This window comes from Harpia harpyja, chromosome 12, assembly GCF_026419915.1.
Source record: "Harpia harpyja isolate bHarHar1 chromosome 12, bHarHar1 primary haplotype, whole genome shotgun sequence".
In the NCBI taxonomy this organism is placed as follows: Eukaryota; Metazoa; Chordata; class Aves; order Accipitriformes; family Accipitridae; genus Harpia; species Harpia harpyja.
In genome coordinates this window covers 5,173,904-5,200,240 of record NC_068951.1, presented here as the reverse complement: position 1 = coordinate 5,200,240, position 26,337 = coordinate 5,173,904, and the positions used below count along the sequence as shown (strand labels likewise).

Here is a 26,337-nt window from a genome sequence, read left to right as displayed (position 1 = left end):
GGTGTAAAAGGAACTAATGCATTGCCAGCTTATTTAATCTCAATAAATCATTTTAAAATATTCAGCTGTTATTTACATTAAAGCAACATTTGATGTCTGTGGGCAGAAACATAGAGGAGATTCAATATTTGTTATACATTAATTGAGCAGACTTAGGTGAGTAAATTTACTTTAATAGTTTTTTGCCTAATAATATTAAGCCTAAAAGAGAATGAAGGAGGGGTTTGCTGGAGCATTCGGAGCTGTGAAAATCTGTTGGTTCCTCACTGTCTGATCATGTTTTATAGAGCTTAGGAAAAAAGTTGAGTCTCAGTTGTCTCACAGCCCATGCCGCCTTTGCTTGGTGGTGGTTTATGACGGGGGGGTGCAGCTGTGTGCAGCAGCTCCCTAACGAGACTCTTCATGCCTTGGTCTGGTAATGAGCATGCACTTTATTTTTAAGCACATGCTTAACTTCTGTTAACTTAAAGCAGTGTCCCACCAAATAAGTGTATTAAGGCAATAACAAGGTAGTTAGTTAGTGAACAATTTTAGAGCAGCGAACTATCCCTAATTTCACGTTGGCCTCTTCTGGCTGGTAGCTCAGCAACCACTTGTGACCATTCTCTGTAGTCACAGCAGCGACCACCGTCGTTACCTGGGTTCAATCCACTGAATGGAGAGACATTGGGAGGAATTTGCAACGCATCCCTGCGAACATAAAGAACTAATCTAAGGAGTGTGGTGTTCACTGTGAATAACTATCTCCACTTTAATGAACACCATCTCTTCCCTGTGCCAACAGGCCCGCAGCCCCCTCCATTGCTCAGCTCTGGCTCTTGCAGACCTGGAGCATGGCACGTTTTTCTATCTCCTCCTCGCAGAAGGGGGCCCCGCTTAAATGTGATCCTGGCTGCAACTTTGCTATGTGCACTGGGGAAGAGCAAGCAACACTAAAATAAACATCCCACCATCACAGCCACTGGAAGATTAAGTGACTTCTTAGCTGGTTTGTAAACCTTCCAGCTGAAGCTTACCTTTGCAGAAGAGTTCAGGAGAAAAGCAGATGGAAGAAGCCTTATTTGGGGTCACGTATTTTCAGCAAGAGACAGCACCGAATGTCACCAGCGGGGTGGACACCGGCCCCGGCACGGCACGCTGAGCCGCGGCGGCTTTTCCTTGTGTTCCTGTGCACCGCCTGATTCAGACACACAAAACTCTTGACCCTTCAGTTTCTCTTTCTGAACAATGGTCCCTTTTGCATTTTCCAGTCTCACTGCAATAGTTTGTGGGCTGTGAAATGACTGAGGCAGCAGAGGAGCAACTGAAGTGATCAACTAAGCATGAATAGCACAAGCCAAGGAGCCACATTTTTTTTTTCTTCCCACGTGCAGAGCTGTAGGTCAGCAGCAGCTCTTGGTGCTCCTACAACACTGACTAAGCTTGGCCAACGTTGTAGCTCAAGACTCAGACTTTGCCAAGACATTGGATTTCTGGGAACTTTCCCCGAATCAAATCTTAACATTTTCAGGTCCCACAACCCCAGACCACCTCTGGCTCCTGAAAACTTAACACAGGGTTTTGAAAGCAATGGGCTTGGCCTCACTGATGCCCCAACTGATAATTTCTCATCTTCTGAACCAGTGAGACTTGGTAATAATGAGAGAAAAGTGCAGGAGAAACCCCTCCGTGGCTGGACTTGCCCTTTAGACATCTACCCCATGGAGCATGTTCACGGTTCAGCAGTGCCTAAACGTGGCTGCTGCTGCCGCACCCTCTTGGCCAGCCCCGGCCGTGCCCGAAGCGAGCCCCGCTCGAAGCGGCCGTGCAGAAGGAGCCGAGGGCTCCCCCCAGCCCCTCTTTGCTGCCCGGTTCATGTTGGCAGACCCCCCCCCCCCCACTTACCCTCCTGTCTTTGTAGCTTGCAGGAGGAGAGGGACGCACGGCTCGCACGGAGGCGACCGCAGTGTGATTCACAGGCACAGCTGCGGTTCTGTGGGAATAAAACCCTCCCCTGCCTCACGGGCCGGAAGAAAATCAGAACAAACGTTCTTAGGAAAGGAGGAGCAGGGTAGCCAAGCCAGAGTAAACAAGTGCTGAGAGAAGGGTGTGGGAAGGGGGGCACACGCGTGTCAGCCAGCAGACGCTAACTGGCTGTAGAGAGGATAGGAATGGGTTTCTCATGATGTGTTTCTGGCAGTCACTGGTTCTTCATATCCCCAAAAAGCAATCCAACTGATGCTTTGATGTTGGCATGTGTTCTGGTTGCACCCAAACCAGCTCGACTTTTGCTGCTTTAGGTTCCTGCCCCGTTTGTGTCCCTGAGCATCAGCCACAACCTTTGTTTTCTTGGCCATGAAGGCACCCAGTCCGTGGGGTTAGGAAAGATGCGGGGCAGAGCATGGCTCTGCACCCCTCAGCACTGCGCCCGCTTGTCCCTGGGCCACCACAGAGCTTCTTTGTAACATGTGAGAGCAGCAGGTGCCCAAGGAAGGTGTTTACTTAAAAATCTGGACCTTTACAACCAGTTTTGGTGGGTCATCAGAGCGCAAGCACCGTTTGACAGCAGCAGCTACGCACAGCTGTGTGGTTTAACCCCACTGACGGCTTCAGAAGCTGCAGGTCCGAGTCTTTGTGTGGCTTCAGGGCCCCTCGATGGTGCGTGTCCTACAGAATTGGCACATCACATACATGAGCAGTGGAGGCCAACACCGGCCCCGGGAGCTAGGCGAAGCTGCCCGCACCAGCACGGTTGCTGGAGGATGCACAAAGCAGGGGTGTCGAATGGGGGGAGAAGAGCCCAGTGTCCCTGGCTCCCAGCTCCACGCCTGGATGTGAGATTCTGAATGGAGACACAAACCCTAACTTGTAACTCTCCTAAGCGATCCATCATTAGCAGTTGCTTTCAGATGCTGGCTCAGAAAAGTCTTTCGGGGTATTTGTTATCCAGCCACAACAAGCTCGCGTGGGCTGCAGTCTGGCATGTGTAAGCGAGGAATTGCACTGTTTGGGAAACTAGTAGGATCCCCGTTTTCCACACACAAGTGTACTTCCCACCTTAGTGTATGAGGTAGCATGGGAAGGGACATCGCGTTATGGGACTGCTGCAATCTCCAGTGAAAGCCAGCACTGCTGCAGGCATAAAAGCAGCCCAAGTTGAAGCAAGTTGGCTGTGGTATAAAGGCTGTAAGTGTGTGGTGATGCTGGTTAAGACTTTAGCTACTCATTACAGTGTAGAGTTGAGAGCCAGCATTGTCTCAGCTGTAATAGGTCAGCCCAGAAGTTCATGTAGCCCAGTAGCATGTCCCGGCGTGCCCAGTAGTGGACGCTTAGAGCATGAGAGTAAGTTGGTGGTTACAGAGTGAGCCTTTCCCCTGTTCTTGCCCTCCTTGTAGTTGGTGGTTTAGGCTCACGCAATGATAAAGCCTTTTTTTAAGACTCCAGGTCCTTACCTCCTGTCGAAGAATGTTCGTGGGCAGGGGCAGTGCTTAGCACCTCTCAGGAATAGCAAGTGAATCACCGCCCCAAATCACTTTGTGTAGGCAGAGAGCACAGGTGAGATTTTTTTGCCCCTCTGCTGATCACAGAGGTGAGGTTCCCACGGGGGTGTGGGTGGGGCTTTTGTGGCATTAGCCAAAATGCCGATGACTTTAACTGCAGGGAAGTCACGAGCGCTCATTTATTTAATGGCTCTAGCTTGTTTTTGTTCTTGATGCTGTAGGTATAATAGTCTGGTGACTGGCAAGCGGGCAAGAGGACTCATCGCTGTGCTGTGGCTCCTGTCCTTTGGAATTGGACTGACTCCACTTATGGGCTGGAACAAAGCCATGAGCGGTTGCCCCAACACCACCAACGAGACAGGGGCTGACACTGGGACAGAGCACCATGGCTGTTTCATCTCATGCCTCTTTGAGAATGTGGTAACGATGAGCTACATGGTGTACTTCAACTTCTTCGGCTGCGTGCTGCTTCCACTTGCTATCATGCTGGGAATCTACATTAAGATATTCATGGTCGCCTGCAAACAGTTGCATCAGATCGAACTGATGGGGAACTCCAGGACCACACTGCAGAAGGAGATCCACGCAGCCAAGTCTCTGGCCATCATTGTAGGACTTTTTGCCTTTTGTTGGCTGCCCCTGCATATCTTGAACTGCATCACTCACTTCCATGAGGAGTTCTCCAAATACAAGCCTGAGTGGGTGATGTATATGGCCATCATCCTCTCCCATGCCAACTCTGTCATCAATCCCATCATCTACGCCTACAGGATCAGGGACTTCCGCTACACCTTTCGCAAGATCATTTCCAAGATCCTCTGCAAGACGGATGGCTTCCCCAAGTGCCCCACTGACAACAACCAGCACCTGACTGTCTCCAACATTAACTCTCCGGTAGCCTCTGTGACCATATGACCTTGCACGTCCTGCTCCTAGGATTTTGCAGTCTGTCCCTGACACTACCCTTCCCTGTGCCTATGTGAACAGTTACAGCTAACTCCTCTAGGAGTGCTCGGAGATGACCACTATGCAGTTATGCAGCTGTAACTTTTTTTATTTTTGTAATTAACATAGTGCCTCCTAGAGGAATAACCTGACCGGGAGATTGAGTGCAGCTCACCCTCGACTGTAAAGCCAGGTTGCGTGAGTGCTGGTAATTGTATTGAGTTTCCTTTCCAGGTCAGACATTGACTGTGGAAGCCCCACCTTCTGGGGGGTGTTTCCCTAATTGTGCTGCTCACGTCAAGTCCTAGGATCTTTATTTTAAATATTATTATTTTTTTTTAATCTTTTGATTCATTTAGGAGTAATAATTTTGTGTCTGTTTTTGAGTTGTTCTGTAAGTCCATACTTGACAGCACTTTGGTAATACCCTAATTATTCCATCAATTGTTTGATGCAGCTAGTATTCTCTGATGGGAAAAAGTCTTACTTAGCCCTGTTGCTGGTGTGAAACTGAATCTGCGTTCCAGGCTCTGAGGGACGTGACCATGTTGATGGGAAAACAAGATCAGAACTGGCCAGCTATTTTTGGCCCCAGTATGGAAGGCCTACTTACTGAAAGAGAAAAATTTTAGATAAGAGTTGACTGAAGTTTTAGAACAGCAGTTTTATTGCCTCTAAATCACTTTGGTCTACAGGGTCGTGCAGACCAATGCTTCAGGTTTGATTTCAAATCTGTTTCCAGCTATCAAAATGCAAAAGGCAGAAGTGCCCTAATAGTCCTAGCTAGTCTGATCCAGAGTCACCGAGGTTAGTGCAACCACTCCCTTGGTGACATGATCTCTACAATTAGGTTTTTGCTCCCAAGACAAAACTTGACAGCCTTGCAGTGCTTCCAGAAGTGCAGGTTTTTTTAGCTGTGATGATTGCTGGATGCTGCAGCTTGCCTGATTCCTAAAACTTGGTCTTGCGGGGGTTCCTCTGTAGCCCAGTAACCCCCAGAAGCTGTGAGTGCTTTTTTTTCTAATAGGGATTTTTATTTTTTTTAATTTTTTTTTAATCCTGACCTGCATCAGTAGCAAAAGAGACTGGAAGGGAGCTAAGAAGCTAGAATGCCTTAACTCACGACCTGATTTTGGCCAAGCTCTTTGGGGAAGAAGCTCACCTCGCAGATTGTCTAGCCTGGCCTCTGCAGTTCGCCACAGAGTCCTGGCCTTTTGTAAGGACAAAGCCCACTCACCAGTGAAGCAGACTTAATTAATTTGCACTGCAAGTTAATAACTCTCTGCAACCACAGCTCAGTAATTACCGCATCTGATTTCATATGTAACTGTGGTAGGCAAAACTAGACAAAGGTAGAAAGAAGAGCGCATTAATAGCTGAAGTATGAGCTCCACTTCTCCAGATTGCATGATGGCACGTGCACTGCTGTAAATGAACCAGTGTTTCTGGCATGCCTTTTATTTAGCAGGGCACTTTCATTCCACAGCTGAGAGGAATAGGGAGGGGAGTCAGAAAAACACCAAACAGCCTCCCTCCTTCGTGCCCAAAAGCCGACTGGTACAGAGACACAGCTGTTCTTGACTAGTTCAGACCTGCCATCACGTTGTGGCCCTCTTACAAACGGGAGTCTTGCCTGAAGGTCCCTACGTGGTAAAGTGGTACCATCTCTCTCCGAAGCACTCAATGCCGGCAGCATCACCATGTGACCAGCGAGAAGCTGGAGTGCAAGGATGTGTATTAAATGTGGTTTTTCAGTGGTAACGCATGCAGGGGGAGAGATAGGGAGCAGGCCTTTTAGAGCCAGGTGGCAAGGAAGGAAGTTTAAACACAGCCAGTTCCTGAAGAACAGGTCCAGTGGACAGACTGTGATGCCTGGAGCAGTTTGTCCCTGATAAATTGTACTTGAATCACATAGAAAACAGCTTTCTATTTTTTTAACTGCATTGCACTAAAAGGGGGGTAATATAAGACCCCAAGAGTTTCATTTCTCTGGCGTATATAATGACAAATATGGTGTAAAATCAGCTGAAAAGCTGAAGAAATGCTGTTCCTGCAGCATCTGCTAAGCCAGCTGGCACGACCTGCAGGCAGCAGCTGCAGGTATGACTTGGGGCCCACCATGCAGAGAATGGTTCACTAGGAGGGATGGATTTTGCTACCGTGTGTGTAGCAGCCCAGCCGTAAGAGCCAGCCCCAAACCTGGGTGAATCACCAGTAAGCTCTGAAGGGGTTTGTACATGTTTATGCAATGTCCAAATTTAGCTACAGCTCAGTTTCATCTCAGATACTGGCATTTCCAAGAAGAATCTGAATAGTTAAAGTTACTGTCCCAAGTGTTTCTCCTTTAACAGCCCCATTCAGCTTTGCTGCATCTGCCTTGGTCATAGTCCAGCTAGCACATGTAGCCACCTCCTGCCATTTGGGCAGGGTTTGACTCTCTCCTCCTTTCATTCCTCCCCTTCTGTATTATCTTTGGCTGTGTTCCTTCTGTTAATCATGGCTGGAAACAAGCAGGGTTTCACCTGCAGGTCTGGCACTGTTACAAAGTGGTTGCAAGCCACATTTATCCTTACACCAAAGAATGTAATCTCTCCCCTCCTGCTGGCTGAAAATGAACCAAACTCTGGACAGCACGAACAGACTGAAACACACAGCGTTGCAATACAGAGAGAGCCGGTCCCAGAACACTTACTGGTATGTGACAGCTTGCACTGCAGCTCAGCATCCACGACTGCTACCTTTCATATGCCTCTTATGAGCCAGAATTCCTGTAGACAGATGTGGTGTATCCTTAGTATGACCGTGCCATCGGGTTGTTAGCCATTATTAACTACGGCCTGAGTCACCATGGTCTTTAGGCACATTAAGTGCCTTTGTGGATCTGAGCCAAAGTAATTTCAAGGCAAAATAAAAATAGGACACCTCCCCTGCCCCCCTGAAAAGAAAGCTCTGATGGTTTCTATAAAAATGTGAAGTCAAAATGGCAGAGGAACTTTCTGCAGCAAGTGCAGCTATAGCTATTCAGCTATCACTCATTACTGCTCTGATGTACATAGGATGGATGTGTTTTCCTCACGTTGCTCAGATTTTGTATTTGCAGTAACTGTTATTTACATACAGAACGCTTAATTTACCACCTACACAACCTGGCTCAGCCTGTGCCCCATTATTTCTTGTGGTGTTGTGTTCACACGGTGTATCATACGAGGCCACGCTGTACTCGAGGAGGAGCCCAATCTCAGAGCACAGGCAGGGAGTCACAGAGCTGGAAGGAGCTGGTTCCCAGCTCACCGGCTGGTTTGTGGAACAGGGAGCAGCAGTCTCCTTTCCCCCGTGTCTGATGTGGACAGCCTTGCCTTGCCTGCCAGCATGAGGTGGTCGACTTCTCTGAAATGGGTCGATTTAAAAGCACAGCAACCGGGGTGGTGCTTCCAAAGATCCTGCATTGCAGTAACCACAGTGGAAGCGCAGACCTGTCATCAGCCTCAAGGTGCTGAGGGGTCCCTGCCCCAGTCCCTGGTACAGGTTTGCCAGTGATGAATCAGTAATTGCTGAGCAGCTAGCTGAAAAAAGCCACTGCAGCGTCACTCTGTCGGAGGCCAACTCTACAAAGCCATGCAGGCAGTGGAAGGGCAGTGGGGTTAGTCAAAGCACAAGCAGAGCTAAGAAGGTTTAACGGATTGCTAAGAGACCTGCTGAACTGTTTGTATCCCCACATCACAAGCACACAATATTACAGATTAGTTCAAACATCTTCAGAAATCCCAAGAATAGCCTAAATAAATGAAACTGAAGTCAACACAGGCTTCTTAACATTTATTAATTAATCTATCAGTGCAAGGCTGCTAATTAACATCATGCTTGGCTGCAGCACAGGAAGAAATCTACCAGCCATGATGAACGTTTGACAGCCTTGTAGATACAAAAAATGCCAGCTACACAGCCGGGAGGGTACACAGAAAGCACATCCGCCTGTGATCCAAATCCTTCATCCTTCATCCTCCTCCTCAGCCAGTAAGATGCTTGTGAGCTGCTCCTCAGAGACAGTTAGTTCCTGGCAGGCTCCCATGGCCTGACTGAGGTAGACAGCAAGTATATGTTTGCACTGCAAATAATAGCGCAGCCAAGTTAACAGGAGGAGCAACGCAGGAATGTCATGCTCTATCTGGAAGCCACAAAAATCCATCCTGGCCAGAATGGGTCTAATGAAGCGCTCACCCCTCCCAGGAACATGGTTCCCTCTTGGCATGCCAAGCCCTGGCACAGGCTGGTGCTCCAGCTGCCCCAGTTTAGTTCTGCCATCAGGATAATAAATACAGGGATCTGACACACAGCGAAGTGTTACTGGCTCCTGATGCCCTTCCCGCAATTGCAGAGCAATTGGTTACCCTGAGCCCTTCCTCACTGGCACCAGGTGAACTGCACCACTTCATCAGCCAGACTCCATGTGGCAGTCCCATTAGCAGCAGTAGCCCTTGTTCCAAGAGACCAGGGATTATTCATCTCTTGAAAGTCAGAACAGTGATGCGTAATTAAGAACAAAAGTCCTCCCTAGCCCTTGTAAGGCCTAGCTCCACCCAAATACCGCGACTCCCAGAGGCCAGATTATGCAGTGGGTCAGGCACAGCCTGCGTGGCCAACTCAACACTCATGCGTTTGCTCCCTTGGAAACTTCAGGCTGCTCAGGTTCAAGGAGCAGAGCACAGCCTTCTCCCCCGCTCCCTGTCCTGGCCCCAAGTTAAGGCAGACAACTTACCAGAAGGCTCTCGCTCTTCTGCAATACAGTAAAACCAAAAGCAGGACACGTGCAGAAGTGGCAGGAACTGTAGCAGGTGTAGAGTTTGCCTGAGCTCCCAAGGACCTGAAACAAAGGCAGCCGGAGGGGGGCAGGAGTCAGAGACAGCATTCACTTTTAATTTCTCTAACTCGGTCTGTATCTGGCCTGATGTCCTCCCCACAATCACTCACAGGCACGCAACAGGCAAGCAGGTGCTGCAATACAAAAAAGTCCCCAAACACTGCATCGACCCATCTAAGCTTGAAGCTCCTCGGCTTTCTCAGGGTCTCCGTACACTTCTCTCCCTGCAGGCAAGGAAGTGCTCCTGTACGTACACCTGTGCTTGCAGCAGACCTCGGCTCCAGTGACTTCTATGCTACTAAGAGATCAGGAAAAGGGCAGTAGCACAAAGCTCTGTCCCCTGATCTCCCAAAGCCGGTAGCACAGCGAGCTGTCAGCCCCTCCAGCGAGCTCCCTACCCCAGTACTGGCAGACACAGGATAGTTGAAGATGACAAACCTTTCCTGTCACAGAAAGCTCATTTGTGAATCCCGGGCCACCATGGACCTGGGGATGGGATGGAAGGACAGCAGCAGTGAGCACTCAGAGTGAGGCCTTTTCTAACCAGTTTCAGTGGCTGGAGGCTGCAAAGGCTCTTGCTGTTCTGCTCCCCAAACCAGCTGCAGCTATTGGAATCCAGTTTTGTCTGAATAAACAAAGTTGAAGTCTCCAGAGAAGAAGCCTCCCTGCTCCATCTCTGGTTTGCGAACAGCACTGCCTCCTTTTCCTACATGCTGTTCCTCTGTAAGTCTGGTACTGAGGCATATTTCCTCTGCACCATGGGCACGGGATGCAGGCAGCCAGGGGAGGGAAGCGTTCATTTCCAGCATGGCAAAGCTGACAGGCAAACTGTGAGCTGCTGGAGCTCGCTGCATGGTATAGAAAAGCCAAGCTATGGATTATTTCTCTTTTGCTTTCTTCAAGACTGGAAAATAGCTTTTAGAAAGCTACTTTAAGAGCCAACTGCTCTGCCCTCTCCTCTTGCAAGGGAAGGGTCTGAAGGGACAGAATACACTTGCAAGCTTTAAGCAGAAACCTCTGCTCAGTAGCATGGGCTTTACTAATGCTCTGAGGCCTAAAATGAGTGCACCCCACGGCCAAAACACAATTACCACAGAATATTTGCCATGATGTGTCTCATATCTGCCACACTGAGAGCAAGTGCTTTGTGTCAGCTCTGTGGCCTCAACAGCTGGCACTAACTGTTCCTGGATATTCCAGAGAATGGTGGGGATTTACATGGGTGTAATCACCAGCAGTGCCCTCCTCTGCACACAAGCCCCTGGGCTCTGATGGCACACCACGCTCCTCTCCTATACCAGACTTTAAATTCTGGTTGGGTTTGTGGTACACATACACCTAAATCCAAAGATAAACACAAAAAAGTGAAAAGACAGTGGAGCTCTGCAGAGTGCTGCTTCCCTCCAGGATGCCCCTGACACTCTTAAATCCCTCCAGAGGAACATTGTCCCTCCTGGTCCAGAGCTGCACTTGCAAGGGGAGCCTTCCCCTGTCCCCTGGAGCTCTCTCTGCACTCCTTGGCTGAAAGGTGACGTCCACAATTTTAAGCTCTCCCACAGAAGTGCCTATGACTCATAATCTCCCTTACCGCCAGCAGATTCAGGACACAAGACTCACATTCCTATTTCAGGGTAAACCATTCTTTTTTCAGTCTGGCCTTTACCCTGGGCCCTCCTTATACTCCAGGCTGAGTTTGTTTCACTTGTGATAAGTTTGTTTTTCTCTAGCCCCTTTGATTGTTTTTTCCAAGATGAAGTATTCCGATGGTGCCTTTCTTTCAGAAGTGTTTTCCTTTGAGGAGGGGGTGAAGACACAGACGCTGCCAGATTTGGGCTGAGTTTAGCGTTCCCCCATCCTGACCTAGATGGCAAGAATGCAGCTTCTGCCTAATAAGGCAGAATATAAAATCCAAAGACCAAGAGAAAAAGGTGCCTCTGCTTCTGGCCAGCTGCAGGGGTGCTCTCTTGGCCCTGAGATGCTGTGAGATTTCCTTCCGCTGCCCTCATCTCCAGGCGCTTGCTAGCTGCACAGAGAGGAAAAATCACTTTGATGGTGGCGTCCCTGCCAGCATGCATGTGGGGATGCAGGAGGGCCAGCTGTGGCACCATGGCAGCTAGTGCTGCCACCGGCATAGAGCTAGGCAGCACCACAGTCTCTGACAGGACCCGATGCTCAAATCCTTCACGTTGGGGCAGGCTGCCATACAGTTCTAGGAAATTAATTAAAAAAGACATAAAAAAGAAGAATCCAATAAAAGTGCAGGATGTGAGCAATGCAAGTGACAGTTGGCAGGAGGGCTAAAGCACTGCCTCTCCCCCTGCTAACTGGCTTCACTCCCACAGCTCACAGCATTTCTGCAACTCAGGCATAGCTAACAGGCACCCCAACCGCTGCCTGCTCACCACTTTACACATGCTGAATCCAGCACAGCTCCACCATCAGCCAGCATCCACCATCTCTGCAGCAGGTAAGACTTACTTATCCCTGACCTGGAGTTACAAGGGTTGGCTTTAGTCTGCAGCGTAGGCAGGTATTGTACAAGCTCTTCTGGGATGATTAACAACTCTGAGGTAACACCAGCCCTTGAATACCCCATCGGCGCTACTCCTCTATTAAGCAGCGAGGGCACTAATGCCTGAGCATTAAAAGACAAATCATAGCTTTCACTTGACTGAGGGCTCTTCTCCCATCTCAGTTCCTGAGGGCAAGAGCTGCCTACACTACAGGCTGCAGTCCTAAGGCCTGTCTGAGCAGAGCCATTTTCCCCCGAAGCTGTACCCAAGGTGTGCTGGGTGATATGGAATGCAAACAGCATTCTAGCCCGTGAAGTATCAACATCTCAGATTTGGCTATGACAACCCAAAGGAGTTTCACAGTAGGACCAGCCTCATGGCCTCAAAGAGAACAGTTCTCCAGATCCAGCTGCAAATGAAAGCACCACCTCACATTCCAGCTCAACCACATCTGGGTGCAAATGGCAGAGCTGACTTTCTGGGGAAAAAGTGAAAAGGATGACTGTGCATGTTGTCCAGGCAGCCATGGATGCCCTCCCACTCCCCACTGCACTGGGCAAGCTTCTCTGCTGAGGGAGAAGTGCACACAGCTGGGATACATGCCTACATCACACACACAGATGAATGAAGAGCCAGTCATGCTACCCAGCTACTCCTAAGTGCAGTATCCCACTCAGTGTTTTGGTTTCTACGTCCACAGATTGCGTTCCTGTCACTGCTCCAGGCAGCGGCCTCAGGGGAGGCTCTCCTCTTTATTTTTGCATCTCAGACAGCTGTGCTGAGGAAGGATTTCGCAATGGGACCAGCCTCACAACCCCAGAGAAAATACCTCTTCAGATTCCTCTGTTAATGAACTCATCAGCGTGGCCTTAATCAGCAATCACACTCCACTAAAGAGGAATGCTGCTCAGAAGCACACATGTACCTGTAGGCTGCCTGTCAGCTGGGAGGACACAGGCACAAACCCTCGGTGATGCAGGGGGGCCGCTCAAGTCATACCCATCAGCTACAAAGTGCCTGGCTGAAGGCTGGGCTTGTCCTACATTAACTCCTGGTGACCAGCCCTGATTTACCTGTCCAGGGGTTCCTTCCCTGCAGGGGAACCGGCGGCTCCCTCTACCTGCAGAGGCAGGAGGTGAGCAGTTCTGACACTCGCTCTTTTCCAACATGCACCAGTTGAACCAACTGTTGGGGCCATCAGTAGATATTAATCAATCAGCAACTCCCATTCAGTGACTGCAGGATTGCCTCCAGCAGGAATTTTTGGCCCCTCACTTCAGTGCGGAGAGGGCTGGGCAGTGTGGAGGGGTGCCTGCCTTGCTGCAGCACATGCAGTTTGAGGCAGCACTGTTCAGCAACGACCCTGCCCAGACCAGAACAGGGTGTCGGGGCAGCACCCAGCACATCCAAGCCCTCTCGCCATGCTTCTCTGAACTCCTCCATGTCTCACGAGGCTTCCTGCATCTAAGAGATGAATATTAGGCCTCTTAAGATGCAGATAACTCTGCCATGCTGCAGCAAAGCTGTGAGCATGTGAGCACATATTTAGGCTCCCTGAGAAGACCAGAGACTCTAAGCAGTCCCTGTCATCCTTCACACACAAGAGTGCTAAGTGAAGACTATATCCCAGCCTGCAAAGCTCTGCCTTAGCCTGCGTGGCCCAACAAAGCTCTGCAAGGAGAATGTGACCATTCTCTGCCCAGTGGCATATTCAGCTGAGCAAAATTAATAAAGGAAAAGCCTTTAAGCATTCAATTAGTAAGGCAGCTGCTTATAAGGGTCCTGGAAGCAGTGCTTCTTAGGCTTTACCAAATAACCACAGGCAAGCCCTCAACTCAAATCAAGTTGTGTTCTTGAGTTCTGTATGTTTATGAATCATGCCTCTCTGGAGGGGCCGATCTCCTCTCCAAGGCCCCAGAAGCGATAAAGACTCCACGTGCAAAACGAGCAATGCAAGCTCTGAACACGTGAAAAATGCTTGTGTCATTACCCAGGCCTGGCTTCACAGCTCTTCTCTTACCCTAGATGACCCCACAAAGCATCTCAGCACCTCCAGTGAAGGAGAGAAGGCCCTTTGCAGGGAGGATATTTGGAAATGTTCCTCTTGGCTGCTGCAACAGTGAGCAAAGAGATTCCCCCTTCTCTGGTGTGTGAAAAGGCACAGCACCAAGTTCAGCAATAGAGAGGGCTGTGCTATCTGAGGGGTTTAGTAGTGCTAAGTAGAAGGAATTGGGTGCTTGTTCACCAAAAACTTATGGGCACAGGGTTCCACTGCTTATACAGCCTTAGCTAGGGCACAGCACATGGTGTGTTTCTGACTGTGACCCCATGGGCTGGATGGAGCTGGTCAACAGCTCACAGAATGGACAGACTGTCCCCAACAGAGATGCCACGGGTGCTGTCGCACAGTAGAGCAAGGAATTGTGCATACCACAGAAAAGTCAGAAGTGCCAATGGCTCCTCTTTTTACCTAATGAGTGTCAGCTCCATCTCCGATCCTGTGCTGTAAGGAGTTTGATCTTTGGGGCTAAGGTGAGCTCTTCTCCCTAAGATGCCATTTTATAAAGATGTTTCTGTGATTCACAGACTTGGCTACAGTGAACTAGAATGAAACTCACGGATTTGGCCAGCATTGCTTTCTCCCAGGCGGCAAGGGTCCTATCACCAAGTAAAGGTCAAGAGCGTTCAGGACACTGAGGATTTGGAGGGCAACAGGGAAAGAAATGCAGTGATGGAAGATAACACTGCTTTGTGTACAGTTTGTTAAGAGGAGGAACTGCCTTTCCTGGATAGGATGAAAGTAATAAAGCAAAATTAGCAATCCCTGGAAAACTTCCTTCTGACTGTGATACCCACAAACATGTAAGAAATTGCCTCTGACTGGCTGGGAGCCACAAAGAAAATGGTAGTGTACCATGCTATTCTAATTCTAGTCCATGGCTACTGCTCTCCAGTGTCACTTCAGGATTTTGTAAAACACTGATATTCTCTCCATGTTTATCCAAGTGCCCTTCCATGTTCTGCAAGTTAGGAAAATATTGGCTCACATGTCAACTGGAAACCATCAGAAAGTAAGACTGAAGAGGAGTGTGTACCTGGTATGCAGTCCTTCCGCTGGGGGACACGACTCGGGTGACAGAACGCTGATCCACCAAATCTAAAGCTGGGACAGCAGATGGGCCAAATATGAACTTCAGCCTGAAAGAGAACGTGTCTCTAGTTAGGTGACACCACAAAAGGAGACCACCTGGCTTAGCCTTAATCCATAGGATTTAGCCCTATGGAGTCCAGAAGGCCTGTAGTCAAAGGTTCCCATTGCCTGTCAAAACGCCACCAGTAACAGCTCCATTAAGTAAGTTACTGTGCTGGTTTTGGCTGGGATAGAGTTAATTTTCTTCATAGTAGCTAGTATGGGGCTATGTTTTGGATTTGTGCTGAAAACAGTGTTGATAATACAGAGATGTTTTCGTTATTGCTGAGCAGTGCTTACACAGAGCCAAGGCCTCTTCTGCTTCTCACCCCACCCCACCCGCAAGCAGGCTCGGGGGGCACAACAAGTTTGGGGGGGGACACAGCTGGGACAGCTGACCCCAACTGCCCAAAGGGATATTCCAGACCATATGACGTCATGTGCAGCATATAAAGCTGGGGGGAATAAGAAGGAAGGGGGGGATGTTCAGAGTGACGCACGATGGAGCCCTGCTTTCCTGGAAGTGGCTGAACACCTGCCTGCCGATGGGAAGTAGTGCGTGAATTCCTCATTTTGCTTCGCTTGCGTGCACAGCTTTTGCTTTACCTATTAAACTGTCTTTATCTCAACTCATGAGTTTTCTCACTTTTACTCTTCCAATTCTCTCTCCCATCCCACCAGGGAGGGGGGAAGTGAGCGAGCAGCTGTGTGGTGTTCAGTTGCCGGCTGGGGTTAAACCACAACAGCTACCAAGCAATGAAGTGTATTTGTCATTCTCAGCTTGCTGGCTTTCACCAAGTGACCACCAATCCCTGCCCTGTCCCTCTGACAAAATCCCAGGACTCAGTCCTTAGGGACAGCCTCTACTCTGCCAACTATTCGGAGCTGGTTTTTGATATTCTTAAGAGAACTTCCAAATTTCCAAGCTGCTCCCAAACAGTCTCACATTTCTTTGCAAAATCCCCCTCAGATTTAATTACAAGGTATTCTAAAGATTTTTTTTTACACAGGACATTACAGCTTATGTGTTTCTTCTTCAGCACTGTGACCCAAACACTATTCTGGCTGCCTGCTGCACAAACAGGACATGAAGTTGTTCCTGTCCTGAACTAAAATGAGACAAAGTACATCAGAGACACAGAAGTGAGATTGTTTTAGTCAGTCTCTATGACTGTGACACAGTGTTAGCCATGTAGGTGAGGAGCTATCTTTGAGCAGCATTTCTGGCTTGACAGTCACTTTACAGATCACTGATTATTGCAAAGGGACTGTAGGTGAAGCGAGAGACACGGGTTGTCCTTACAGTGATCTCATCAGCCTTTTTGTTAGTATTCCCGTAGTTCTTCTGATACAAAGTCTGTGTAGACAGAGCACTGGTGCTTAACCAATTTATCAAACAGTGAATCTAGACTCTAAAACTGGAAACTTTGCTTCTGCCCAACCCCCTAAATACACTAGGTCTTCTTCAGGGAAAACTGCACCTCTGGCAGCAAAAGCAAGCCGTGCTGGCAAAGAGAAGATGAAGGAAGGAAATCCTGGGGGATGCACAGTGCTGGGGATCCAACAGAGGTTACAGGCAACAGTGTCACACAAGCAGCCCAATTATCCTTGTTGCAGTAAACTGTGAAACCATCACATGAGCACAAGGAGCATAAACAGGGATTTTAGTGGGGGCAGCACCAGGTAAACAAGAGCACATGGAGGCAGACTTGCTAATGCTAAGGGGAAAAGGAGCTCGTGCTCTGGGACACCTTAATTGTACATACAGGCTGTCCTGGACGAGTTGCCCTGGGTCAGATTATTGATCAGTTGGTCTTGAATCCCACCTCCAGTCATGGCCCACACATCGTGCCTCAGAGCAAGGAGAGAGCAAGGATGATAAATAGCTCCTTAAGCAATAGGAAATGCAGCAGTAGGGCTCCTTCCTCATCCCAGGGAAACCGGTTTAAACCCTGGAGAACGAATGAGTCACTCTGTAGTGATCGCATCTCCTCTATCACAGTCACAACTGAGGTATAAATTATTCTTTCTCTGCCCACCAAATTGCATCAATAGGAAGCTAAAGACCATTCAGGGAAATACTTAAGGCACATCACTGCACATGGAGCCACCGGATAGCAGTAGTTTTACATCTGTAATCCAGCTACCAGCAGGGCTCAGAGACAGCAAACTTCTTCCAGATAAACACCCAGGGACAGCACATGCCTTATGTCACTCCACTCTCCCTAAAACCCCTTTCCCTTTCCTTTCCTTCCAAGCAGGACACATCACCATGCAGGGATGCACTACTGCACAGCATTTATGGATCAGAGTGTGCCTGGGATGGGGTAAAGACAATGTTAGCCAGGTTTGCTCAGATAAACGTTTGCTTCCTGCAAAACATTGCCTTCATACAACTCTCTCCTCAGCCTCGGTGCTGTGAGGCAGCACCGTGGAGGTAGATGTTGGTCTCTGGCTGCTGCTATGCATGGTGCTGTAAAATTCCACACCAGCAAGTGGAGAAATAAATTGCTGTGAGTCCTGAAGGTGCAGTAATTTCCATCTACATACTCATTGTCTGCACATCCCTGCAAGGAGGTTTTTATCTCCTGCTGATGCCTTGCGAGGGTGTGTGATAAGCTGTATGTCAAATACGGACATATGTACCTTTAGCCTATTGTCCAGACAGCTCATAGGCTTAAAAGTTATTCTAGACCTGTATACCCAGCTGCTCTGAGTGTGTTCCAAAGAGCTCAGGGGCAACTCAGTTAACTTTACAGACCTTTTATCCGCTGAGAAAAATCTGTGTAGTCTAGATTAGTTACAACGGTAAACAACAAGAAAATCAGCAGTGATGAAAAGATAGTACAAAACATGAGAAGGAGAACGGGACAAAGCAGAGGAACATTTCCAACTCCAGTGAACACACAAAGAGCCAAGGCAGAACCCTGGCGTCTCAGCAGCATGGCTGACCTATGCGTCTGAGTCAATCTCATTGATAACAAGCCAAGCAGACAGACTTATTCCAGGAAGACCAAAACTTCAGTTGCACAAACTCAAGGCAGTAAGGATTGGCTTCATCTGAGGACTGAGAGGAGGTGGGTGGGGGAACGCTCAACGTAAGACATTCCTTGATGATTAGGTTTGGGACTATAAGGGGGCTGAGTTTAATGAGTTTCAGTAACTCTTTCAAATTTGAGGAATTATTTTTCCATGTATATAATTCAATCAGTCTAACAGGAAATAAGTAATGGGAATGCCCAAAGGAAATTCAAGGACTTCAGAGATTTGGAAGAGATTCAGAAATTAAATCAGAATACTTCTGAGCTGCTGGTCACAGGGAATTGATGGAAATCTGACTGCCAAGAGTTAACACCCAACCATTATTAAACTTAACAAGGGAATTTCTTTCCTCCTCTTTTCTTTTATGGCAAGAAGGAAAAAAAAAGTTACGAGACTTGTCAAATATAATCCCACTCTTCAAAGGCCATTGTGGTCCCAGAAGAAGGAGCCAGCATGCATAACTTTCACAAGTGTTAGGTTAGATAACTTTAGACACAAAGATATTAAGGCCTGAAGGGTTCCTGGTGATCTCCTCTCCTGGCTAAATTACAGGCAGGCAGGAACACAAAGTTGAAGATGAATCTGAAAAGCCTTTCTCACTGTGATGGTGCCTTTTCTCTACCTTTAACACCTATTAGTGGGGCTGCAGAAGCTGTGAAACTTGGATCTCTTAGGAGACTGCCTGGGAATGACTGAAATATTCACAAGCTTCAGTCAACGCAAGGATGATGAAGCTGACCTGAGACTTCTTCTAAACAGAAGAAAACTCTAAGGGTAATCTTCAAGTTAACAATTCCCTTGTGCAGAGAGATGATACGTTCACTTCTCCCTTTCTATCACACATGCCATGACTCAAACAGAAGAAGGGATCTCAGGATGCTGCTGTGCTCACAATGATATCAACACAGCGGAGATGGGGCACTCCAGCGGCATGAATCACTCTAAAACACAGTCCACTCTCACAGAAATCTCATTCCAGATCTGAGGGTGGACTCAGAGCTCAGGTTAAACGTTCTGGGTTTCTGCATGTTTAATCCACCCAAATTAGAGCAAGTCATCACAGGAGATTCAGTGATACAGAGATAATTTCAGGAATCTCTGGAAAAACCCTTGAGATTGTCTCTTTGGACCTTCATTTCCACTACCAGCAAAACCACGTAGCAACTCTGCATGAGAAACATGTACTGGCCAAACACAGGAAAAAAATAGTGGTACTATGATGAAAGCAGATTATCAACTGCCCTTTAGCAGGACACCTGGGACAAGAACTGAAGCAAAAGATACTTACCCCAGCAGCAGGTCATCAGGGACTGCAACAAAAAGAAAAACGAAGCATGATTTTGCTGAATTTCCTCACTGTGAGAGACCCCAACATCACAAGAAGGCTAGTGTCTCCCTAATGTACCCCCAGAGGTCTCACAGGACTGCAGTGCTCTAGCCATCCTCTCTAGCCACCAAAAAGCAACAAAAATTATCTGCTATGGTAGTGCTAAGGCACTTACCAAGTACAACAATCAGAACCAGAGGGATTAATTTTAAAAAGAAATGCAGAAGCCCAAATATACTTACTTTTATAATATCCTACTTTTAAAAGCATTCAAGAAAAGGCATGCGGCCTCAACATCTTACTCTGCCACTTTAAGAAGTTGGTTAAAAATATTGGTTTCCCCAAAACTTTCTTGGCATGAGTTGAGAACTCCAGCATCAAAACTTTAAAAATGTTGTTCTTTTCACAGTATAGTCTTGCAGGGCATCACTAGTTTATAGCTCTTAATACAGCACGTAGAAACATAATGTCTTCACTTATGGGAACTTCTTGTTAAGATGGAAAGTTACACTTAAGAAAATTAGTCTGTTGTAGCTAACAGCTTAGGCTCTGATCATCCAATCTGATCTTTCTGCTATCACTGATGGGACACAGTATACTATGTCTCTGTATTCCACTGGAGGATCAGGACTTTTGACTTTAAAATCCTTTGTTCCAACAATTCAAAATATTCTCTATGACTTATGCTGTCGCTTTGACTTTTCCAACTTTATTCTAATTTAATTCTCCAAAGTGATCGATCAGTTTGTTTCTGCAGTTATGTCTCAGTGTACATCTTAGTACTATTTTGGTGCTTTAAGGAGAAGTATACCTTAAAAGGAATGTTGATTTTTTTTTTTTTTCTAGTTTACAACAGGATTTATAAAGCTCTTTTTAAAAGTCACATGTAGATTTTGGATCTACTCTAACCTGATGGGAGCCATACTGCAAGTATGCCAAAAAGCTGTCAATGTGGTCACTCTGACAGTTTCGACATTAAGTCTCTGCCCATTCCCCACTCAAATGTAGTGCTCAAACAGACTTCTCTGAATGTTTATTTGGTTGGTTTTAGTGCAGTTAAAAATATTCCTTAAATAGACACTTTCCTAAGGAAGAACCATTCTGCGCTACTTATCAAGTACACACAAACAGTAATATTCTTTCAGCACAGATTACAGAACTACGTTAGTAATCCAGAGTGCAATGAAGGTAATTGTCCTTAACTAGCTGCTAGAATTGGCCAAGATTTAACTGTTGGCTTATGCTTGCTTCATTCAAGCAACAGGAAAGCTGTTCTTTGCCCTGGGCTCACTAACACAAGACCCTCTGCCGGTCAGTCATGAAACGTGATTGGGTTTATGAAGATTTCCCTTTCAACTCTAGTCTTGAAATTAGTGAGTCTATAAAAACAGCAGTACAGTAGGCACAACTAAATGCCTGCCTGGAAGTATGTAAATTATCATCCCTCAAGTGCAACCACTTACACTACAGGCTCTAAGCAATCAGCATCACCCTAGGTCCCACATTCAAAAAAGTGTCCAAACTGGTCTAATCTTTGAAAGGGCCTGACTTTGAGAAGGGGGCTGCTCCTCATTATCTGTGCTTCAAACCCCTTTGTGTTGTCTCCAGACAGGGACACAAAAGCTGGAAACACCCGATACAACTTGCCAGTCCTGAAAGTGAAGGCCACCCCTTAGGCGACAGTCTGCAGAAGATACAAACAAGAGGAGGCGAACAACCCTCACTGCTACCTGAAGGTTTGACCGCGCCAGTATTACTGGCCTGCCGCCTGCTGAGATGGTTCTGTTTTGCTTTACGTACCGTGTGAGGTCTCCTGAAAAGCCTTTTTGATCTCTTTCAAAAGCTCTTCTGCTACTGCTGGCAAGGTACTATCCATCTCATTGGCACTGGCCTCATGACTGGAAGCAAGACAGAAGGGAACAGGAGACGGTGGGAAATCGCTAGGGTCACCGCAGCTACTATAAACCAGGACAGTTTATCTGGGCTGTACTCTTCTCTCAACACCGCATCGCGGCCAAGGAAGGGCATCCTCAGCAACTTTTGAAATGCGTTTTTTACGCGTTCTCGGAACAAAGGGTTTCTCCAAAACACACGGGTGTCTCTCAGATACCCCCACGTACAAGCGGGTCCCGTGGAAGGGGACCGGGGCCAACAGGACGAGGCTCTGGCGTCCCGGCGCTGGGCCAAGGCAGTTCCCGGCAGAAGAGGACGCACAGCCCACCCGCCGCCGGGGCCCGCCACCCGCGCTGGGAGTCTCTCAGGGAAAAGGCCGGCGGCTACCAGGCCCCGACAGCGGGAGCCACGGCGGCTGCTCGCCGCTACGGTCCCCGGGGACTCCCTCGGCACGGTGGAGCCGCGTCGGAGCTATTTAGAGCCGCCGGTCCTGGGACGGCGACCCCGGGGCCGGGATCGGGCCTACCTGTGGCCGCCATGAGGGCGCGTCTCCATAGCAACAAGGCGCCCTTTGCCCCGGGTGACGCACGGGCCCGCATCACGTGGCGAGGGAGAGTTCTTAAAGGGCCCGCGGGGAGAAGGATGCTGGCGGCCGGGGTGCCGCGGGCCCTGTGCCGCCTGGCCGCCCGGCGCTGCCCCGCGGGGCTCCCGCCGTCCCGAACCGTCTGGGGTGGCGGGGCCCGAGGGGAGGAGGGCGGCAGCAGGACGGGGTTCGCCCGTCGGCGGTGGGCCCGGCCGGTCGGGGGTGCCCTGGGCTTCCTGGGAGGTGAGGCGGGTCGTGGGCTGCGGGCCGGGGCGGTGCGGGGCAGGGCGGTCACCCTCGCCCCGCAGCCTTCTCCCTCTTCCCCAGGGACGCCGAGGAGGAGGGCGAGGACGCCATTATCCTCCTGCTGAAGAGAGCCAAGGTGAGGCGCCGGCCCCTTGCAGGGACGCGGACATGGCGGCCGGGGGTGGGTGATTTACCTCAGCGGGGGGCCGTCACGCGTGGGCTCTGGCGGGTGACCTGCCCCTCGGCTTTTCCCCACTCTCTCTGCAGCTCAGCGTCATGAAGGGTGAACTGGGGGAGGCCGAGCGGGTGCTGCACCAAGCCCTGCGGCTGTCGCACCAGTCGGATAACAGGAAAGCCATCGCCTACACCTACAGCATGGTAAGGCTCTGGGGGGGGAGCTGGCAGGGGCTGTCCCATGTCATAGCACCATAGAATTGTTTAGGTTGGAAAAGACCTTTAAGAGCATCGAGTCCAGCCGTCAACCCAACACCACCATGCCCACCAAACCGTGTCCTGAAGTGCCTCGTCTGCGCGTTTTTTGAACGCCTCCAGGGATGGTGACTCCCCTGCTTCCCTGGGCAGCCTGTTCCAATGCTTGACAACCCTTTCAGTAAAGAATTTTTTTCTAATATCCAATCTAAACCTCCCCTGGCGCAAACTGAGGCCATTTCCTCTCGTCCTATCACTAGTTACTCAATAGAAGAGACCAATACCCACCTCACTACAACCTCCTTTCAGGTAGTTGTAGAGAGCGATAAGGTCTCCCCTCATATCATGTCTAGTCCGTGCTAGAAGTAGCCATGGGGCTGCAGGTCCCTTTGGGGGGTGTAGTGCCGTATACTGGGGCTATAGTGGAGGCGTAAGTAGAAGAAAAAGCAGTTGCATTGAGGCTAGTCCCCGCAGTCTTTGTGAAGCTTCAGCACTGCCTCTCTCTTCCAGATGGCAAACGTGGCCTTCATGCAGGGACAGCTGGACAATGTGAGTAACTCTGGTTTTTTTCCCTCTGAATTTTAAAAGGCTGACATCTTGTGCAAGATCTTGAAGGTGTGGCATGCTGTGACAAGCTGCATGCTGAGAGTTGTGAGGCAGAGATCTCCCAGAGTAAAGCAGAATAATCTGCCTTGGGACTGCCGTCCCATGGAGCATATGCTGCTAAGAAAGATGCTTTCACAGTTAAATTTTGAGCTCCAACATGGTGCGCAAGGGAAGGAATACTTCTTGCTGTCAAATGCCACAGTCGAGCATTTAGATGTGCCTGTCCCAAGGAGAATCCAGGAAAGCCCTGAAGGCACGCAGATGTGGTAAACTCATGGCTGGTGTAGCAGTCCTAAAGTAGAAACTGAAAGGACCCACTAGTTGGCAGTACCATTGGGCTCTGGTTAGCTTTTCACTTCTGACTGGTCTTGACATACAATGTAAATGCCACGAATTGTGAGACGGGTTTCTCCCAGTAGTCTGCCTCCATAAAGGGTAGAGATCTTTTGTTTTGACTGCCATCATTCCTCAGTATTCTCTTCAAAATTCTCATTTCAGGCAGAAAAGCTCTACAAAGCAAGTATGAGCTATTTGCTTGCAGGGGACGCGAAGGAGGTATGTTCTTCTGATAAAGGCTTTCACCTGGAAGTATTAACAGTGTGGTGCACAACTCTTTGGTCTATTTCTTGTGCTGTAATACCTCCTGCTGGAAATCGGCAATACTAGCTGTGAGCTTGCTGGCTTCTCAGGAACTTCCTTCAATGGGTAACAGCTCTGGAGACAATAGGATGGGGATTTTTAAGGTCTAAACTTGTTTGCTGACAAAGTAACGTTTCTATCGGGGAGATGCAAGAAGAATAACAGTTGCATTGTGTGTCCTCCTGGCAGGATGACAATGCAATCCTTGAGATGTCCCTCAAGCTGGCCAGTATCTATGCTGCTCAGAAACAGTGAGTTCCCTGCTAAAGGCATCTTTTGCTTTCTTCTCAGCTTCACAGTGGCAGTGGTGGCCAAGCAGAGGCTCTTTTCTCTAAGAATAGAGTGCCTGAGGAAGCTTTGATGTGAGAAGATAACATCAACATAAAGGTTCCCACAGGCATGATATTTGTGTACCCACTGTCATGCAGCACAGTGATTGCTGTAGGAGCTGCCCAGCTTAGGGCAGAAGTAGCCATAGAGGACATTGCTCTTCAGTCTTAAATCCACATCTCGCAGGAAAGGCGGCTTTTGAAGCAGTTGGTGGCTGGTTGTAGCTTCATTTTTCAGTGGAGCATTGGCATGGGTTGCCTTAGCTGGCCTTGTCTGGGGGGAGGGGGGCCCTCTCCACCTCTTGGACCCCTTTGCCCATGGGTCAAGAGAGGGGTCCAGGCCACGATCAAGAAGAAAGCATTACGGGCAAGAAGGGTCTGGTTGAGGGGAAAAGCTGTCTTACAGGCCCTTTAGAATGAGGGATTGAAGGTGTTCACATCTGTCCCTTCAGGGATGGAAGGAACCTTGCTTTGCTGAGTTGTTGCACTTTGCAGGCACAAATTAGCCCTGGCTGGCTATGAGTTCTGCATCCTGACCTTAGAGGAGAAGATTGCCAAGCAAAAGGACTTGCCTGAGGATGTCTTACGAGGTGGGACTGCCTTGTCTGCCAAAGGCTTCTCTCATTATCTTTTCTCTGTTTCCCTCTCCTTGATGCTGCTTACCATATTGCCTAAGCACCATCTTCATGCCAATCCATTGTCTTCACACCACATGAGTTTCCTACTCTTGTAGGATGGAGACTCATGCTTGATCTTGCAAAAGTGATCACTTCCACTCCTCTCTATTTGCAGCTGAAGAAAAGGCCAACACCCGTCTCTTGCTTGGGATGAGTCTAGACTCCTATGCTCGCTATCTCCTAAGCATTAACCAGCTCCCAGTGGCCCAAAAAATGTATGAGAAGGCTCTGCAGATATCAAATGATGTTCAGGGAGAGACTCATCCACAGGTGACTTGTACAATCGTAGTTGGACTACTAGGGAAAGAAAGGCTAATCTCCTAGGGAATGAGGCAGCTTTAAAAGCAGCTTTGCTGCCATCAAAGGTACACAGCATGGAATTATGTTCTGTTTTCCTGCCAGGAACAATGAGCATGCAGCATGCTGATATATAAATATAAGATGCTTTCCTACTGAAAACTTCTCTGGCAAATACTACTTTTACTAGTGTGACAGGGGAATGAATGTGGTGCTCCTGCTACCCGAGATTTCTATACCGAGTGTTGCTCTGAGGCTTCCTTTTCTGTCCTGGTACAGACTGTCATCCTGATAAATGACTTAGCAACTGTACTGGATGCTCAGGGGCACTACGATGAGGCATATTCCTATGTGAAGAGGGCAGCTGAGCTGGCAAAGGAGACTCAACACCCTGAGGAGCACATGGTGCTGAATAACCTGGCAGCAATTCTGATGCACAAAGGTAGGTAAATAAATGTCCAGCCTATGTCACTGTGCTTGTGCTGACTGTGGATACCTGTATTGTAGGACTGAACTATAGTGTTATTTTTCTGTTACTATTTTTAGTCTAAGCAGTAGGTCTGCTGACTTTGTGTAGGCAACCTGTGTTGCACCCAAATTGAATTCAGCTGCTGAAGGATCCTGTCCAAGATAAATGCAGTACTGATGCATCTGACTCAAAAGGTTGCCAGGGGATCTTGTTTCCCTTGTCCTGTATGTACAGTAACTGGTTCCAAAAGGACAGAAGACATGCTTGAGACTTGTTTCTATGAGATCTTAATGCTGAAGCAGCACCTTGTCCCATCATCATTGCTGCTGTCTAGCTCTCATAGTTGGCACCCTATGCTGGATGTTTTCTGAACCTCCCTAATTCTTGATGTGTTCCAAGTATGCTTGTCCTTTGCATGTGGTCAGCTTCAGGAGGGGACTCTGAAAATGGGCACTGTAATTGGCTAGCCATGCTACTTTTCCCTCTTACTACAGAAGACTTTCTGCAAGCAAAACAAGTGTACAAAGAAGCTCTCAAGCAGGCACAACAGAAGGGAGATGTTGCTTCTGTCCAGCATATCCAGGAAGAACTAGCTGAGCTGGCCAAGAGGAGAAAGGGCTCCAAATAAGTTTGGCCACAGAGTCCAGCCTTGAGGTGGCTGACAGCAGCAAGGGTTGGTCACTACAAGCAGCCTGGGACCAGTTTGGTGCAATTCTCCAGGGGAACAGCAATGAGGAGTTTAAGGACTGCTTAACAAGAAGGGCTGCTATTGCCTAGGAACTTGGCCCCAAATAAAGTTGTGAAATCTTAACCTA

At 48.5% G+C, this 26,337-nt stretch overlaps 3 protein-coding genes across 6 annotated transcripts in view; 2 read left to right on the top strand and 1 right to left on the bottom strand.

Annotated features, from left to right (window-relative positions):
• The window catches only part of ADORA2B (adenosine A2b receptor), a 34,099-nt gene extending 12,938 nt beyond the window's left edge, over positions 1-21,161 (top strand). The window contains exon 2 of one of the 2 annotated variants that reach the window (XM_052803111.1): positions 20,963-21,161. In XM_052803111.1, the coding sequence (XP_052659071.1) occupies positions 20,963-21,161 (199 nt within the window). Of the gene's footprint in view, positions 1-3,700; positions 8,224-20,962 lie in introns of those variants that run through there. The other variant, XM_052803110.1, reaches the window with a different exon arrangement.
• ZSWIM7 (zinc finger SWIM-type containing 7) lies at positions 412-21,874 on the bottom strand. Of its 2 annotated transcripts, XM_052803124.1 has the most exons (7): positions 21,774-21,874; positions 21,155-21,252; positions 19,316-19,337; positions 14,891-14,993; positions 9,181-9,285; positions 7,117-7,192; positions 412-690 (listed from the first exon to the last, which is right to left on the bottom strand). In XM_052803124.1, exons 1-6 carry the CDS (start codon positions 21,800-21,802, stop codon positions 7,166-7,168), a joined length of 384 nt encoding a protein of 127 aa, XP_052659084.1. In that variant the 5' UTR covers positions 21,803-21,874; the 3' UTR covers positions 412-690; positions 7,117-7,165. The 2 variants fall into 2 exon arrangements, with proteins under 2 accessions (XP_052659084.1, XP_052659083.1); XM_052803123.1 differs by lacking the exons at positions 412-690; positions 7,117-7,192 and adding an exon at positions 8,226-8,529.
• Positions 21,785-26,337, top strand: TTC19 (tetratricopeptide repeat domain 19). Of its 2 annotated transcripts, XM_052803107.1 has the most exons (10): positions 21,785-22,073; positions 22,139-22,212; positions 22,344-22,454; positions 23,016-23,054; positions 23,610-23,666; positions 23,940-24,001; positions 24,575-24,669; positions 24,872-25,026; positions 25,333-25,495; positions 26,017-26,337. In XM_052803107.1, the coding sequence occupies exons 1-10, from the start codon at positions 21,785-21,787 to the stop codon at positions 26,148-26,150; spliced, it is 1,179 nt and encodes a 392-aa protein (XP_052659067.1). In that variant the 3' UTR covers positions 26,151-26,337. The 2 variants fall into 2 exon arrangements, with proteins under 2 accessions (XP_052659067.1, XP_052659066.1); XM_052803106.1 differs by lacking the exon at positions 23,016-23,054 and having other exon boundaries at positions 21,867-22,073.

Bases quoted from the DNA above. Each gene is read 5' to 3' on its own strand.
- TTC19 (XM_052803107.1), top strand. From the start codon at position 21,785: ATGAGGGCGCGTCTCCATAGCAACAAGGCGCCCTTTGCCCCGGGTGAC. The intron at 22,074-22,138 runs GTGAGGCGGGTC...CTCGCCCCGCAG, and splicing joins TGCCCTGGGCTTCCTGGGAG to CCTTCTCCCTCTTCCCCAGG. The intron at 23,055-23,609 runs GTGAGTAACTCT...TTCTCATTTCAG, and splicing joins TGCAGGGACAGCTGGACAAT to GCAGAAAAGCTCTACAAAGC.
- ZSWIM7 (XM_052803123.1), bottom strand. From the start codon at position 21,802: ATGGAGACGCGCCCTCATGGCGGCCACAG. The intron at 14,994-19,315 runs GTAAGTATCTTT...GTTCTCTTTCAG, and splicing joins CCTGATGACCTGCTGCTGGG to GCTGAAGTTCATATTTGGCC. The intron at 8,530-9,180 runs GTAAGTTGTCTG...TATTATTTGCAG, and splicing joins AGAAGAGCGAGAGCCTTCTG to TGCAAACATATACTTGCTGT.